The 17,577-nt window shown below is 37.9% G+C and overlaps 2 protein-coding genes across 3 annotated transcripts; one reads left to right on the top strand and one right to left on the bottom strand.

The window, feature by feature from the left end:
• The first annotated feature begins 647 nt into the window (after positions 1-647).
• Positions 648-15,901, top strand: LOC117374555 (RUN domain-containing protein 3A-like). Of its 2 annotated transcripts, none has more exons than XM_033970719.2 (11): positions 648-911; positions 7,608-7,723; positions 7,968-8,101; positions 8,438-8,523; positions 9,303-9,392; positions 9,774-9,854; positions 11,182-11,347; positions 12,372-12,529; positions 13,528-13,641; positions 13,714-13,814; positions 14,953-15,901. In XM_033970719.2, exons 1-11 carry the CDS (start codon positions 805-807, stop codon positions 15,093-15,095), a joined length of 1,296 nt encoding a protein of 431 aa, XP_033826610.1. In that variant the 5' UTR covers positions 648-804; the 3' UTR covers positions 15,096-15,901. The 2 variants fall into 2 exon arrangements, with proteins under 2 accessions (XP_033826610.1, XP_033826609.1); XM_033970718.2 differs by having other exon boundaries at positions 692-911; positions 7,608-7,735; positions 14,953-15,793.
• LOC117374559 (autotransporter adhesin UpaG-like) lies at positions 6,440-7,292 on the bottom strand. The gene has a single exon (XM_033970724.2). The coding sequence runs from the start codon at positions 7,101-7,103 to the stop codon at positions 6,855-6,857; it is 249 nt and encodes an 82-aa protein (XP_033826615.1). The 5' UTR covers positions 7,104-7,292; the 3' UTR covers positions 6,440-6,854.
• Positions 15,902-17,577: the final 1,676 nt, after the last annotated feature.

Raw genomic sequence — 17,577 nt, 5'->3', positions numbered from 1 at the left:
AAGAAGATAATAAATAAAGAAAAAACATTATTATTATTTTTATTATTATTATTAATAATAATAATAATAATAATAATAATAATAATAATAATAATAATAATAATAATAATAATAACAGAACTAAATACCTGCAAAGTTGTTAAAAAAAATAGTAATCATGTACTATATCTACATATATGCATACTTATATACGTACACGTACAAATCCATACACATTTATATTTATTTACATATGAGGACTGTCTCAATATTTACCTATTATTAAAATAATCATCAATAAAAGGCTGCCAGATGGTATAAAAAGCTCTTGTTTGTTTCTCGGTGAGAATTTTATTTTTATTTTTATTTATTATTATTATTATTATTATTATTATTATTATTATTATTATTATTATTATTATTATTATTATTATTATTATTATTATTATTATTATTATTTATTTATTTATTTATTTATTTATTTATTTTTATTGTAAGTATTGCATTATGTCTCTCAGAAGATTTTTGTGAGCTGGGGGCGTTATGCATTTCCAGTTCAATAGCATTAAGTCGTTTTTAAAGTAAACTAATGAAAAATGGTGAGGGGCATGTGAGTGGTGGTGCACTTTCGTGGAGGTCTGCGGGTAGGGTCCTCTGGGGGGCGCTCTGCAGCCACAGACTCTTTGCCAAGAAGCCGCAGCTCCATCGTCAGCATCCGCGGAGGACAGCGGGTGTTTGGAGGACACCGAGCCGCGGAGGGAGGGGTCCTAGCCGGGCACCGATCCCCCACAAGACCCCGGGGCCGCTGGTGCTGCTCATATATGGATGGAGTCGTGCGGCATTCACACAGCAATGGCTATGGGTTTGACATCCAAAAAGGCGTCTGCTCGGAGCGTCTGCGTGGAGCGGAAAAACCTCATCACGGTGTGCAGGTAGAGACATCACGACACGGACTACATCTACATGCTCATTCACCACATTTCATTTTACCTACACTTTAGACTAGGACTATTTCATGCACAGATATAGCATTTTGCATTGTATTTTGTAGCATGCTGGTCAAGACCTGAGCCGAACACACTGGTAGCCTAAAACCCCAAAGAATGAATGAAACAGGACAAAATTGCCAATGCTATTTTGCTATGCCTTGTCATTCAGATTATTTTAATATGTACAAATTTCCAGTTAAAATTTAAACATTGCCACGTGATCAGAAAATGAATGGTGTCTAAAGATTTGTTGATACTTGAGTTATAGTAGCCTACCCAACAATATACCAGGCAGGTTTTCCTCTCCATCTCATTGTGGGACAAGGGCGTTCAGTGCAGCTCAAGGACTCCCAGCCCCTCCAGTGTCCCCTCAGTCTGGACAGATCAGATCAGATGATGGACAGGGAAGAAGTACGCTCTTTCCTTTCACTCCACTGATCAGAGGTCACATGATGTATTATGGCTTTCCATGATTTGAAGACCCCTCTAACTGTACATAGCCTCACAATTGATACTCACGTAATTACTGCATCTTGAGTGAACAAGATAAACAAGATGATTTCTACTTTCCCTTGAGCTGATGATTACTTCTAGGTTATAAGGTTTTTGATGAGGTTATTTCAATGGTGGAAGGGTAACATGTACTTAAGTAGAATTTTAGGTATCTGCATTTTACTTTGTACATTTTACAGTGGGTACTTTTTACTTTTACTTCACTACATTTGAGAGTAATGTCTGTCCTGTACATTTTTAACTGGACTGAAAAGTAAAAAGTAGTTTTCATATGACTTAAGGGATTATTTTTACCATGTTCCTGGTAACATCCAGACTAAAGTTTTCGAGTTCAAGCTTCGGCTTTGAGCAAATAAAAATAAATGCACAAAATTCATGAGAAAAAATTAAGAGATGCAATTGTATTTCTACTGTTGACCAAAATACGTGGCATTTTTAATTAATATCACTACATTTAACACTTTAACAAATGAACAACACTTATGTGAAATACTTCTACATTTTTTTCTTAAACTGAATTTTTAAACAGGTACATCATATGATACTTTTATTTTTAATTGAGTAACTTTTTTACCTCTGTATTTGTACTTTTACTTAAGTAACAAACTTGAGTACTTCATCCACCACTGGGGCATTTATTTTGGTCAAATCAGCAGGTTTCTTGAGGAGGTTTTGTGTAATGGTTTGTGTGAGGACATTGTTTTGAGAGGATGCACTTATACTGAGATCACACTAGTGAAGAATTATAGCATTACATTGATAGTTTAACTGTGTCCTCCTGGGATTTATTACAGCATTACAGAGGAATTGCAAATTGACGCAAGTCATAAACCGCTTTGCCGTCCGGCTATTGGATAACTTGGTGATGTAAAGCCCTTAATGGCAGACGGGTTTAATTCTTGTATGTTATTTACATTAGAAAAGAAAGAAAAACACAACCAAGCAGGATTTTTATTCACATGCATATCAAACACACAATGGCATGCAGAAAAAGAAATAAAAATCTGACAGTGGACTTTGACATAAAAACGATTATAACACTCACAAAATGACCCTCCTTCACTTTAGCCTGACCAATTGGATAAGACTGTTTTAATATTTTAAGCTTTTTATTGACCCACATAAATGACAAAGACAAAACTAAAATTTCAAACTGCTTACTTACTTACTTACATTTTTCCCCCACTTCCCCTACCCTCTTATATGAACAAACCACATAAATTACTAGAAGGAAAGCTTGATGCCAGTGGTCCATCTCCTCTTGTTGTTGATTTGACTTTTCAATTCATCTATCTGTTTTTTTTTAATATATATATTTTGAATGACTTGGAGACACAGTTTTTTCCTGTCTGGCTAAGCTGACATTAGTGGTTCATTAGTGGATCAGACCAAGCCTGTTTAAATTCCCTTATGCATGCATACAATATATCGACATAATAACACACACTTAAGTCTTAATAAACATTTTCAGGTATTTTTTACAAAGGCAATCTGTTTCTGGGTTTTTGAAAGTTCACATCTTGTTGCCAGGTAAACTGTAACAATCTGGCAACAAGCAGGTGTCTAGCTTAGATGTGTTGTTGTGCTGTATTGGAGATTTATCATGGTTTTGTGCATGAAAGTTTGTGTTAGATGAATATAGATGCACAAAAAAGTCACATCACATGTAATTTTATTCGTGTGGATCTAGTTTATCAATGGCCTACTGTTACTAAACTAAACTTGCTATAACTTGCCTAGTTAACATAGTTCTATAACATCAAATATGTCTTTTGGTGGGGACAGGTACAGCAAGATAAACTGGTCAATAATAATAATCATAATAATAAAACAATAGCACCATCACAGGGAATAGTCACATTAAGCAGATTACAGGAACTCAAATGGACAAAATTATGAAAAGCATTGAACCATAATCTGAACATAAATCACTCAATAGTTGGTTCTGGAGGCTGTCATCTGCTGCACAGTTGCCACTAGCAACAGGTTTTGTGGCAACGTGGAAGAACTGAAGCTTGTCTCAATTTGTTGATTTGATGTTTATTAGTACGGCTAGACAAGACATTTGGGCAAATTGCTGTTCTGTGTTTACATTTTTTAGCTTTTTCCAGATGTTGCAGTGGTGTAGCCATGGGGAACCTAAAAAGAAATAAATAGGTTATAATACGTCTGTCTGGTAAGTTATTGCTCAGTGTTACAGTAAGAAAAAAGAGGATGTTGTTGGATATTGTTCCTGTTTTGGAAAGTAAAGTAACCACAGCTTATCAGTCCGGATGTGAATTTGCCTCACTACTTTTATTATCTGTTCTTTTGGATTGCAAACTTCACTTTTTGCATGTACGTTTAGTTTACCATAGAAACCTGTTTTGAGTTGAGTTGTATGAGTAGTTTCAAGATGACGTCTGTTCGAATAACGTTTATACGAAGCATTTTAGTTGCAGTGGCAGTGGCACATATAATATATTTTTTATTAGTTTAATACACCTGTCAATCTAAGCCAATGTATATGCCATTTTTCCCATTGTAACGCCTCTCCATCCAGTCGTTATTCTTTCAGTTTCAGTCCACAGTTCTCTGCACCTCCTCAGACCATTATACACTTTCCTTGACATTTTACACAAGCAGGTAGCACAATGATTAATAATAGAAACGAATTCCACCAGCACTGCAGTCTTTTGAACCCAACTGTGATCCTGATGTTATTTCGACACAAGGGCAAAGCCAATATAGCACAGGACAGAAGATAGCACACAAAATTGCAAGGAAGGAAGTTAATTAAGGAAGTCTGTGTCCATATGAGTGTCATCTGATCCTGGTGGTTATGTTGGTTCTGGTGACAAATTGGAAAAAATGATATCGACTCGTAAGAGGCAGGTTCCTTTATCCTACATGGCGATCAAAAACTTGGGAGTGTACAGTAGTAGCTGGGTGTCAAAGGAGAACAAAGGATGTTAAACAAAACTTGAAGTGGGCTTGGCATCGGTCCAGGATGAGAGTGAGGGGGCACAAAAGAAAGCTTGTCCCGAAGAGCCTTGCAGTTGTTTTTCAGTGTCATATCGTACCATGGGCATGTTTTCGTATTTCAATCCATACATTTGCATGAGAGGCACGCTAGCGATTTTTCCCCAGACATCAAAGGAGCTCAGTTCATTTAGCTGCAGCTGTGCTCCTTGAGATAAGATTTCAACCGGTTTGTCGGGTCAAAAGAAGCCTTGAGATCACTCTTATAATTTGAAGTGCTATCACATGAAGAAGATGCTGTGAAGAGAATAATGAGTGGTATGGTAATGGTACCCTGGGGAACACCATATTTGGCAAAGAGCTGGGCAGTCCTAAAAGTTCTGCAATTTCAAATATGTTTGAAAGTGGATGCAATTTTTGTAACTTGTGGGAACAATTTAGTGGAGTTTCTATCTGCCATGCTTGCTTAGTGTTATCCAAATAAAAATAACTAGCATGCCAAGTAAAGAATTCACTGCTTTGGTAACCACATCATCAGCCAAGAAAAACCACATGCTACTGACCTGTTCACTTGATAAATCCAACCTTGCCCAAAAAGTCAAAGTTCCCAGAATAAAGTTAATCCAGTATTTGTTGCAGATTCCCTGTAATGGTGTTGTTTTCTTGAGACATTGCGCGCCCACACCCTGAGATGAGGTCCATTCTCATCTAGAGCGTCTTGCGTTTGGGGAAGAAGGCTTTCCGAAAAGATGTGGTGGTTGTCCCTCGGCTGAAGGATGCACTCCCCAGGGAGATCTTGGTCTTGCCACTGGTGATGGTGGAGGAGCCCAGCGATGTCAGCTTCTTTCCTCGGGAGATGGAGGAGTTGCCCATGTTGAGTTTGGTCTTGCCCCTCTTGATGGTTGTGTTGCCCAGGGTTAAGGCCGTCTTCCCCTCGGTGAAGCTGGTGTTGCCCATTAGGGAGCAGAGCGTCTACCTGACCCAGATTTGTTAGTGGGGATTGGGGCTCACTCGAAGCGAAGCATCGCACACGCATGCAGCACGCCCTGCTCTGGAAGCCTCCCTGGGTAATAGTAACCCAGCGTACAGTCCAGACCCGACCAGAATGCTAAGGGTGGATAGCGCGACCCCCGTGGTGCATAATGCCCTCGTTGAGCTGGCCGACGTGGGCTCTGGAAGGCCACATACCACCTCTGTGTGCTGTGAATGGACAGAGGCAGCCGTAGGTGGCCACAGCCTCTCTGGGCGGACCGGGACAGTGGTGCGATTGTCCCATCTCCACGACGACACCGGACGGTGAAGGACACATTGTTGGGAAAGAAGGCTATGTGGTGACATCACTTTCATCTCAGCCATTGTTCTCTACTGCCGCTGATTGTTAGACCTTTTCTGGCTGTATTACACTCAGATTTGATCAAAAAGTAATGCATGTTTTATATGTGTTATATGTCTATATGTCATTCTATGTCTATGCACATAGAATGGATTGAAGGTACTTTGGTTTGTGCGAGTTATTTCTACCAGGTGTGGCTCCTGGTGTCTATATATTTGCTTTTTATGAATTGTCTCCTAATATTTGTAATGCATTGTATCATATAGACCAATCAAAACCAGAAAGTTTTAGACAGGTTACTTTTATGACTTTTATTTCACAGTCATGTTGTTGTTGAACATTGGTTATGATTTATCCCCGGATATTATTTGCTTGCATAAATCATATATATTCTGTATCAAAAAGGCTTGAATGCTGTGCCTGTACATAAATGAGAGGACTCGTGTTTCCTGCACAGTTGGTTCTGGTTCCCCCTCCCAGCCAAGTCGACATAAACCATTCTCTCACCACTGTCACATTTGCATATCTCTCTGCATGGCTGTATAAGGCTCATTCTTGTTCCAAAGCCATTACTTTCACAATCTCGCTTAGCACTTGCAACTCTCACACACAGCATTTTTAACCATAGCAGCTGATTTCCTGTGCGTCTTGTGCTACTAACCTGCTATATTGAACAGATTAAGAGGTCCTTGGCTTTTGACCCTGTGCTAAATTCAAGTGTGAACGTTCCAGTAGATGTTGCTGTGTTTTTCGGTGCCCCTGATGAAAGTAGTTTTGTACACAGAAACAGACTTGGTCCCGTAGGAGAGGGTCAGGGTGGTGAGGGAGGTGGTGTTCTCTCCTCGCGTGATGGAGGCACTGGTCACCGACAAACTACAGATGCCCAAAGTTACGGTGGTGCGGCTCCAGAAGATTGAGTATTGGCCCCAGGAGAAGACGTATTTTGTCCTCAAAATCAAAAACCTGCCTTTGGTGAAGGAGGTTTTACTTGTCGAGAATGTGGTTTGCCACTCATTGCTAGTCTTTGAGTCTTTTTTGGACTGCTTGGAAGCTTTAGGTGTCCCGGGGCTGCTGTCCATTTAGGTGTTCCTGCGTCTCCCTGTCAGAGCTTTGCGGAACGAGGTGGTGGTAGTTCCCCGGCTGAAGCTAGCCCGTCCCAGAGCCACAGTGGTCTTTTGCCTCTGGATGGTGGAATCTCCCATGGAGGTTGTGGTCACTCCCCTGAAGATGGAGGAGTTACCCAGAGACACAGCCGTCTTTCCCCTGGAGATGGACGTGCTGCCCACAGCCAGGGCAGTCTTGCCCTCGGTGATACTGGTGTTGCCCATTGTAGCAGAGGCAGTCAGCCCGTGCCTGGATCCCGGCTCCTAACATGCACACTGCATAGCCCCCTCTGCAGCACTGACAGCTCGGGGGTCAAAAGCCAAACTGAATGTGAGGCAGGGTCAGCCCTAAATAGATCACACCACAATGTATAGATGAGTGAGGACACTGAACCATCATTCTTTGAAGCTGCGGTCCCTCAAAGAGACGAGACCCAAAGGGACCTGGAAACTGGCTGTGCACAAAGGCACTTGTATTGTCTCCATGATAGCACTGCACTGGCCTGAAGAGACACATTGTGCACCACACAGGACAATTGGGGTGACCTCAGTGTGATAAGATGGCGTGGTTCCCAAAAAGCACAGCACTCTGCCTGCCATTGTACTAAAGTGTTCAAATACAGAAGTACATTTGTGTACTTTTAAATAGGACAAACCAGATTCCTCAAATCTACAAAGCTCAAAATGTTGCATAGTAAATTTAGAAATGTCTTTTATTTTTTATTTCAGATTCTCGGTAAAGACTCTTCTGGAGAAGTACACAGCAGAGCCTATAGATGATTCATCCGAGGAGTTCATTAACTTTGCTGCTATTTTAGAGCACATCTTGAGCCACCGCTTCAAAGGTAACACAACAGGTAACATACAGTGCTGACAGTCAGACCTACAGATCATATATCTGTGTGTCTGTGGACCATATAATATAATATATCAGCCAAATGTGTCCATCCTCACTACATGAAAAACAAAAAATCTTATTTAGTTTTTATAATATGACTTCTTATAAAACCAGAGTGTAACTTGAGTTTCCGAGTGTGATGTGGGCTGCTGTCGGGGCAGAAATGTATCTTGTTTTTCTTCTTGGACCAGGCTCAGGAAGCTGGTTCAGCTCAGATGGACAGCGCAGCTTCTGGGAGTACATTCGGCTGGCGTGCAATAAAGTGCAAAACAACTGTATCTCCAGCATCGAAAATATTGAGAATATCAGCACGTCACGAGCAAAGGCAAGTTTTGTGTTGAAGTTATCAATGAAGGAGAATATTTCTAATTATGATTATGTATCTATTGATGACAAATTATTTTAGAGTTGGTCAGCTCAAAAAACATCAATCAATCAATATTTCAACACAAGGCAAGGCAAGTTTATTTGTGTAACACAATTCATACACAAAGTAAGTCAAAGTGCTTTGCAGAATAAGGAAGACATTAAAATCACAATACAAGTCAAAACATAAATAATCACAAATAATCATCATGAAATTAACATTAGAAGAGAAGAGTAAATTGTAAATTGTCTTTTGAAATTGTGCAAACCTTCTTGCCACCTTCTTGTTCCAAAGGGTCGAGCATGGATCCGAGTAGCTCTGATGGAGAAGCGTCTGTCTGAATATGTATCCACTGCTCTGAAGGACACCAGAACTACCAGGTATTCGTTTAAATCACTGTATTTCAAGCTGATAAAACTGTAAACTGCCAATAGAGTGTCTTCATGTGATGACAAGTCCATAGTTTAAAGCATGGGTTCAGGGCCGCCCAGAATTCTATGATCGTATATTACTTTTAACTGTCAAAATGCAAGTTTTCTTTTTACCTAGTTGTTAATATAATGTAATTACTTGATCTATTCACATGAAACAAAAACTGTCACAAAGTTCAATGTCTTTAACTGGAAAGACAAGCCATAAGAATCAATATGGCAAATTTATGAACCCAATTCTACATATAAAAGGTTCAAATGTGTGAACCTATTCTGAAAAATACATTTTTAACCATTTTATAGTTGTTTCCTCTCATTATTTACTCACAGCTCAAGTTGTATTGATCTGTGCTTGTTTGAGGAATCTTTTATTGTTATTTTCAAGACGCCATATCAATCCCCGTTTTCACCAGCAGCTACACGGCTCTTTGTTGTGGTGATGTTTACCCTGACGTCGGGTCCCATTGGGCACCGCAGTTGTCTTTAACATCAGATAACTTGTTTCTTTTATTAAGTCATTTTAGATCAATATTGTGATTTAAAATGTACAAATTATATTCCATAATGTTCTGTGGATGTCATAGATTATAAATATAGAGCAGACACAACCGCAATAGGTCTGCTTTAAATTATTTCAAATTCTAAACATGAATGAAGCCGAGTATTTGAGTTTGTGTGATACTGTACATAAAAGAGATGAGACTTGATAATGGGCTTTCCACTCACAGGAGGTTTTATGACGATGGAGCCATAATGCTGAGAGAGGAGTCCACAGTCCTGACGGGGATGCTCATCGGACTAAGTGCTATTGACTTCAGGTGAAGAGGGCTCATTTTTCTTTCCTTTAAGATTTTCCATATTAAACATCCTCATATTTATGTATATTCTTCATTTTGGTTTGAGGTTTGCAAATTGTCGTACTCTTAACGTTCAGATACTGACGTAGGTTAAGTGTGGCGTACTTTTTACTAAAGATGCATTCCTGACTCAAGTTTCTCTGTTATTTAAAATATGTGGATAAAATGTGTTAAAATGACCACATGCAACAATTCAAATAGATACTGTTTACTTTCATGGCCAGAGAACAAAAAAACAGCTCTTTAATAAAGCTTATTCTTAACATGGTGACTATCTTCTGGCTGACCTAAGACCTATTTTTGTGTGTGGTAACTAACTGCATTTGTACTTTTCTTTTTCAGTTTCTGTTTAAAAGGGGAGGCTCTGGATGGAAAATCCCCAGCTGTGATTGATTACACTCCCTACTTGAAGTTCACTCAGAGGTACGCCATACTTTGTTTAAAGGGCCCATATTAGGCTATTTTCTAATCTATGTTTAATGTTGTTTCCTCATCACAAACACACCTGGAGTTGTGCTTTGTTTCATTCACACATGTTTAACACACTAACCCTGCATATTTAGGCTGAGTTCTTTTCTCAAACAGAAAATACCCAGCTCCACCTTGTGATGTCATGTGGTAATACAGGAAGTGCCCCACTGTGTTTTTAAACTCCATACACGTTCACTAGAATCATTTGGATAATTTCAGCCCCTGGTCCAATCTCTACTTAACAAAAGGTAAAAAGTAGCTGTTAATTTGAAAACTACCACTTCATGATATCGCAAAGTGGAACAGAGCATTTTGAGCTTTGGAGATGTAGACAGACGAATAATCTGGATTACTCAAACATGTGCGAATAAAACAAAAACATAACTCGAGGTATGTTTTTGATGAAGTAACAGCATTATAACATGGCTAAAGCATTACAAGAGTCAATGTTTCATAATATAAGACTAGACGTGTAGTCTATCAGAATACTGCAGGGAGATATAAAGAAAGCCAATGAGCCAATTTACATTACAAGAATATCTGCTATCAACCATAAAGCTCCAGGCTAATGTTTTATTAAAGTAAATATTTCAATCTTTATTTTAACACTCTTGTGCAGTGATAGCTTTAGTCCATCACAAGGAGGCACAGCAGCAGTGTGTCCATACTGGTCTCTCGAAGGTTTGAAGGAAACATGCTGTAGTGCTCTAGTGGAGCCCTGAACGTCGATAATATCCATTGGGGGTATATTTTTTTATATACTGTACCTTTCCTATTGCTGACCACAACAGTGCACTGTATTTACTTTAAGGTCAATTTTAATTTCATATAAAGTCATCTCTACTTCAGAGCATAGTAAATGGTCACATTTTTCTATAGCGCTTTTCCACCTTCAAGGCACTCAAAGCACTTTACATCAAGGAACCACTCAGCCATTCACACAGACATTCATACACCAGTGTACACAGACACTAGGGGTGAGATGGTTAAGTGTCTTGCCCAAGGACACAACAACAGTATTCATTCGTGGGAACTGGAATTGCACTGCTAACCTGTGAGTCAGGGGATCTGATTGCTCTAACAATGATGTTTATGTTGAGAGTGGGATTCGAACAGTCAACCTTTTGATCAGTGGACTCTCTACCAACTGAACTACTACTGGCCATAAACAAGCCTATTACTGTCCACCTCTAGTATTGTGGTGATTGGCAGTAATGATGTGGCAGACCTACTCACTTATGTAACTTTAACTCTATTCTTGTTCTTCTGGTGTTTTTAGTTATGAGTACCTGAGTGATGAGGAGGACCGGCGTAGTGTGGACAGCAGTAACAGTGAGGAGAGCGTCCCCGAGCACCCGTACATTCCCTTGGTAACGGACGAGGAGAGCTGGAGTAACAAGTGCCGCAAGATGGAGCAAAGGTTTAAGATCGTCTACGCCCAGAAGGTCTGTCTAATTTATGAATCTGATTTATGTCTGTGGTATAAGAGTGTATCAAGCCTTGATCACAATTTCAGTTTTATGTACTACGATTTATGTAGAATTATTATCTTATCTTTATATTGTGTCAAAAAAGGCCTTTGCATAACTCCTGTTATACACTGAAAGCCTTAAAAGTCATATATAATGGAAAACTGACTCCTGTGAGTTTTAAGCCATGTTATAATGTTGTTACCTCATCAGAAACATACCTGGAGTTGTGTTTTGTTTCATTCACGCTTGTTTTGAGTACTCCTGCATTTTTAGTCTGTGCACATCTCCAAAGCACAAAATGCGCTGTTCCACCTCGTGATGTCATTTAGCGGTAGTTTTTATGTTAGACGCTATCTTTTACCTTTAGTTCAGTAGAGATTTGCAATTCCAGGTTTGAAATTATGCAAATGATTCTAGTGAAGGTGCATGGAGTTTAAAAACACATTGGTGCAGTTCCTGTATTACCACATGACATCACAAGGTGGAACAGAGTGGTTTCGGTTTGAGAACTCAGCCTAAATATGCAGGTGTATGTTAAACATGTGTGAATGAAGCAAAACACAACTCCAGGTCTGTTTCTTTATTCCTCATATCCTCTCAGTCTTTAATGCAGTTTAAGACTAGAATGAAAACTAACCTCTTCTCCCTGGCATTTAATACTAGCTACACAGGATATATTAGTGTTTTATTGATGTTTTCCTATCTTTTGTATGATCTGTATATTTGTTTTTTGTTGACTTTTATGTGAAGCACTTTGGGAAGCTTTTTAAGTGTGCTATATAAATAAATTTTAACTGAATTTGATGTTTTGAAAATTGGGTACTTCATCGTTAATAGAATGGGATGGAAATTTATGGAGATATTGTGTGTTCTAACAATATCTCCATAAATTATTTTCAAAGATCACAGTTTGGGTTTTTTTATTCCTCAGTTCTACATGACACTCATATTCTATGTTAGATTTCATTTCCTCACCTTTGTAATGTATTTGTTTCAGGGTTACCTGGAGGAGCTGGTGAGACTCAGAGAATCCCAGTTAAAAAACACAGAGGCTGAGAACAAGCGCCTGCGAGCGAAGGTGGACGAGCTGACGCTGCAGAGCCAAACAGAGAAGAAAGAGCTGGAGGCCATCATCCTGGAGCTACAGGCACAGCTGTGAGGACATGTCTATACTCTTAAACAATACCAATTAATATATCTACTATAAATGAATCAAACAAAGCAAAATGGGGCAAAGTTAGTAGTTAAACACTCTGTTCCATCTTGTGATGTCATGTGGTGATACAGGAAGTGCTCTACTGTGTTTTTAAACTCCACACTCCTTCACTAGAATCATTTAGATGATTTCAGCCCTGGAAATTCCAATCTCTACTGAAATAAAAGTAAAAGGGGCTGTTAACTTAACTTCTTTAGATGTTATTGCTTTGCTTTTGTCCTACAATATGGCATTTAACTTAAACTGTGCATTTATTACATTACATGTGTTTAAGTAAATCTTACCTTAAAAAATATGCATTCTTACTGTGAGTGTGGTCACCTGTCCACAGACCTGGGCTGTAACTTGGCCTGGTGACATCATCTGTATCTGTTTCCATGAAGATATACAAGTTTAATGGCATACTTCGGAACATTCTAGGAAAAGAAATAGCATCTGTATTGAGACAAGCATGTGGCAGACCCACCACCAGAAAAGTTGCAGTGCACCTCATACATAGGTGCAGGTATAGTTTAAAAATATAAGGAGATTATAACGTGAAAGATCTGAAAGATGATATAATGCAATAAATCCTTTTCATAATTTAAAATCCTAATATGTAAAACCATATTATATGTATGTTTTTTAAATATTGTAGTTAATAACACATGTTCTTTATCCTGTTACAATTGTTATCATAATAAAAGTAAATTCAATTATTTTACTATTAAGTAAATTTTTCTTGTACTATGGATCATACCTGGACGACTGGTTGATAACACAGACATTGGCATAATAGTATTTTTTGGAGAGAAAACAATGTATTATGAATTAATGAATTGTTAATTTTAATAATGATACTAAATGTATTAAAGCAAGACATGTGTTTAAAGTGTATATGGGCACATATATTACCTTGAAAATACCAAAACTTAACAAACAAGTGTATTTTCCTCAGATCCTCGTTGATGCCCTGTGACTCGGCTCAGCTCAGTAAAGACTTGACCATCCCTTTGGTCAACCAGTGGTCTACGGTCGCAAACAACCAGGGCGACGTCAAGCTATTCCGCAGGTAAACTCCACACCCAAAAATTGTAATTCACTTTTAAAATATGAGTTATAACATTTTCATTTTGGTGTTTAGGAGGAGTTTTCACAGTTTGGACCAACTTTCAACCGATATGAGTTTAGATTCTCAGAAAACTGAAGGGAGACAGAACGGAGACAACGGATGGACTACAGCAGGTAATAAATGTTTTAATGTACTGCCTATAGACGAGTAGTATTGAGTGAGTTTGATCTAATCATATTATGCAACTGCCCTTTAACGTGAGTGGGAGAAACTACTATGTTTGACAAAAGCTGGAGGTGTGTGTTGAGTAGTGACTCACAAAGAATACTTTACTTTACATCAGAGTGGATTGGGATTTTAGCGTAGTTTACAATGGAAATGTATGTTTATCTACTGTTAGACAGGTAAAGCAGTCCGATCCACTGACCCACAGGTTGGTGGTGCGATTCCAGCGCCAACAGAATAATGTTGTTGTATCCTTAGACAAGACACTTGCCCCCAGTGTCTCCATACACTGCTGTGTGAATGTGAATGGGTGAGTGGTTCCTTGATGTATAGCGCTTTGAGTGCCTTGAAGGTGGAAAAACACTATATAAAAATGTGATGCTTTCCATGCTCTGATGATAGTTTTGGGCAATAAGTAGACATTATATGAAATTACAATTGACTATAAAGTAAATACAGTGCACTGTTCTCTGTTCTCTGTTCTATGAAATATTAAGAGTACAGTATATTTAAAAAAAAATCAGTGCCTTGAAGTTGGAAAAGCACAATATAAAAATCCATTTGAAATTAAAAAATCATCTTTGAAATAACTCATAGCAGCCAATTTCTAATCTGCCTTCAAATTATATTTGTAATGATTTTCTAATGTAATGAGTCTACTTTTTTACGTTTTAGCCTGCAAAGACATGACATTTATGAAAAAAAAAAAAAAAAAATATATATATATATATATATATATATATATATATATATATATATATATATATATATATATATATTGTAGTCAACAAAATTGACACTGCTTTGTACTTGACAGCATTCCTTGTTCAACCTCATCCAATTATCCAGGTTTGGGACTAGCACAATCTGGACTCTGCCTGTTAACTCACTGTCAAAACACAGTACTTGCATGAGCAGAGCTGCCCTCCTCTCTCCTCTGGGACATAATGGCTCTATGGATTCTGCCTCCCATGCACATGTTCATATGTTCATATTCAAACAAAGGGAGCTTGTCTGTTTATGATATCTGCAGTGGGCAGATGAAAACTATGCATGTACTGTATTAATTGTGCATTTTGTTTGTAGGAAAAGACGACACCCCCTCCATGTTAGGCCTATGCGGGTCTTTGGCTTCATTACCGAGCTCCAAGTCCCTGGCTAGCCTCAAGTCCAGTGAATGTCTGGTTAATATCAGCACCGAGCCTAGTCCAGCCCTGTCTCCCAGCTAGGGGGCGCTCAAAACAAGGTCTATCTACCCCCCTGTCCTGTTCGCCTGGTGATGCTGCGTCAACCAACCACCTGACCAAAACCCTGCCTTCACCCCATCTCCATGACAACGGGAGAGCTATGGCACCGCCTCTTTTTTACACAAGACAGATGTCAGAATTGGGCTAAAAATATATTTGACTTTTTATTATTTACAGATATCTACAAGGATTTCTTCCAGTCAACAGTTTGTTTTAGATCGTGCCATGCTTAAGACAAATGCCCTCCCATTTTCCTAAGCATCTTTTGATTATAAGCTTTGATTTCAAAACGTCTTAGTGAAAACCAGTGTTACTCAGCCAACAGTTAAGCTTGATTTCTATTATTTATCAGTTGTAACCAAACCTGCAATTAAAGCTGCACTATGTAATTTTTCTGCTTGTCTCCATGAAGATATTACTGATTTGCCTGGAATGTTTCACAGTATGGCATTAAACCTAAATCTGTCTTGCATTTATTCAATTACAGGTACCTTTATTGCTTGAAAATACCTTAAAATATGCATTCAGTTTCTTACTATGGCCGTGCTTGCCTCTCCACAGATCTGACTTGCTGGCATCACCTGCTTGTCTCCAGTTTAATGCCATATGGTGGAACACGCTTACCAGGATGTTCCTAGAGACTAAAAGGTGGTTAATGTGAACCTCCTCCAGAAAAGTTACAAAGTCGATCTTTAAATATTGCTCATGTTAATTTATTTTATTTATTTACAGTAGTAATCTTGGAGTCTTGGTTGGTTTTGTGTTGCAATAAACTGCCTTTTCCATTATAAGAGTCTACATTATGTGTGTGACAGTTTCAGGTGGGACTAAGTACAGGCTTTGGCTCCATCTGATGGTTTGAAGTGGTAACATCAAGCGTAAAACTTATAGATAAATACAGAACGTACCAGAAATACTCATGCAGTTTTGCCTGTATCATGCAGTGTTTCGAAATGCAGAGACCCACCATAGTCTATAAACATGTTCAAATACAAAACGGTTAATACAGATGTCAGAGCTACTTCATTTTTTTGGATAAATAAATTTCATATTTGCAATTAGGTCCATTAGCTTTTGTGACATGGCTTTTGTGGTTCAGTAAATTAGACTGCAGTGAGTTTGAGTTTAGGTTTTGGCAGTTTACAGTGTTAACGGATCGTTCAAATATGAAACCAAAACATGTTGAACAAAAATGAAAGGGAACAAAGTGCAAGTAGTAAAGTCCTGTACTTAGGTAGAATTTTTAGGTATCTGTATTTTACTTAAGTAGATTTTACAGTGGACACGTTTTACTTTTACTTCACTACATTTAAGAGCAGTATCTGTACTTCCTACTCCACTACATTTTTTTTAACTAGACTGAAAAGTAAGAAGTACTTTTCCTGTGATTTGAGGAGTTATTTTTACCATGTTCTTGGTAACATCCTGACTAAAGGTTTCAAGTTCAAACAAGTTCAAGACAAAATTCAAAAGAAAAATGAAGAAACTGGTTTGTATTGTTACTGTTCACCAAAATATGTATCATTTTGAATCAATATCACTACATTTAACACTTTAACAAATTAACCACTACTTTTTACTCTCAAAGTACAATTTTAAATGGGTACTTAAATGCTTTCACTTAAATAATTTTTTTCATGTGATACTTTTACTTGAGTAACTTTTTACTTCTGTATCTGTACTTTTACTTAAGTAACAAAATACAAGTACTTCTACCACTGAATAACATAAACATACGTGATATTTTTTACTGAAACTGATCAAATAAAGATTACCTGGGCCATTGTAGTTTGTGTAGAAGGAGAATACTGAACATTTAAGGAGGAAGCTGGAAAGTAACATATTTTCTAAGTAGGGTTCACACGGAAAATCTTTGAATACAAATAACACAAAGTTTCAGTTTCAACCTTTTAATGAGTTATACATGGGCTCACCAACAGTTGTAATATTACAGTACTTATATATAGCCCAGTCAGTAGTGGCAATAGGTTGTTTTAAGTTGATTTGCTCTTCTATGTAAACTAATCTTTGGGGTATGGACTGTACTAGGCTGGTGGTGTTAGTCATTTGGTATACTATTAGGCATATATATATTTTAGTGGTGGATGAAGTACTCAATTGTGTCACTCAAGTAAGAGTACTGATATAGAGGCAAAAAGTTACTCAAGTAAAAGTAAAAATATCACATGAAAAATCAACTTAAGAAAAAGTATTTAAGTACCTGTTTAAAAGTACAAAGTATTTCACTCTAATGTTTAAAGTGTTAAATGCAGTGATATTGATTAAAAAAGTGACACGTATTTTGGTGAACAGTAGTAATACAAATTCATTTCTTAATTTTTTGTGTATTTATTTTTGTTTGCTCAAAGCTGAAGCTTGAACTCGGACACTTTAATCAGGATGTTACCACGAACATGGTAAAAATAAAAGTACTTTTTACTTTCAGTCCTTCAAATATGTAGTG

This window comes from Periophthalmus magnuspinnatus, chromosome 8 (genome assembly GCF_009829125.3).
Source record: "Periophthalmus magnuspinnatus isolate fPerMag1 chromosome 8, fPerMag1.2.pri, whole genome shotgun sequence".
NCBI classification, from domain to species: domain Eukaryota; kingdom Metazoa; phylum Chordata; class Actinopteri; order Gobiiformes; family Gobiidae; genus Periophthalmus; species Periophthalmus magnuspinnatus.
Note: the sequence above shows the minus strand (reverse complement) of the source record. Positions and strands in the feature narration are given on the sequence as shown.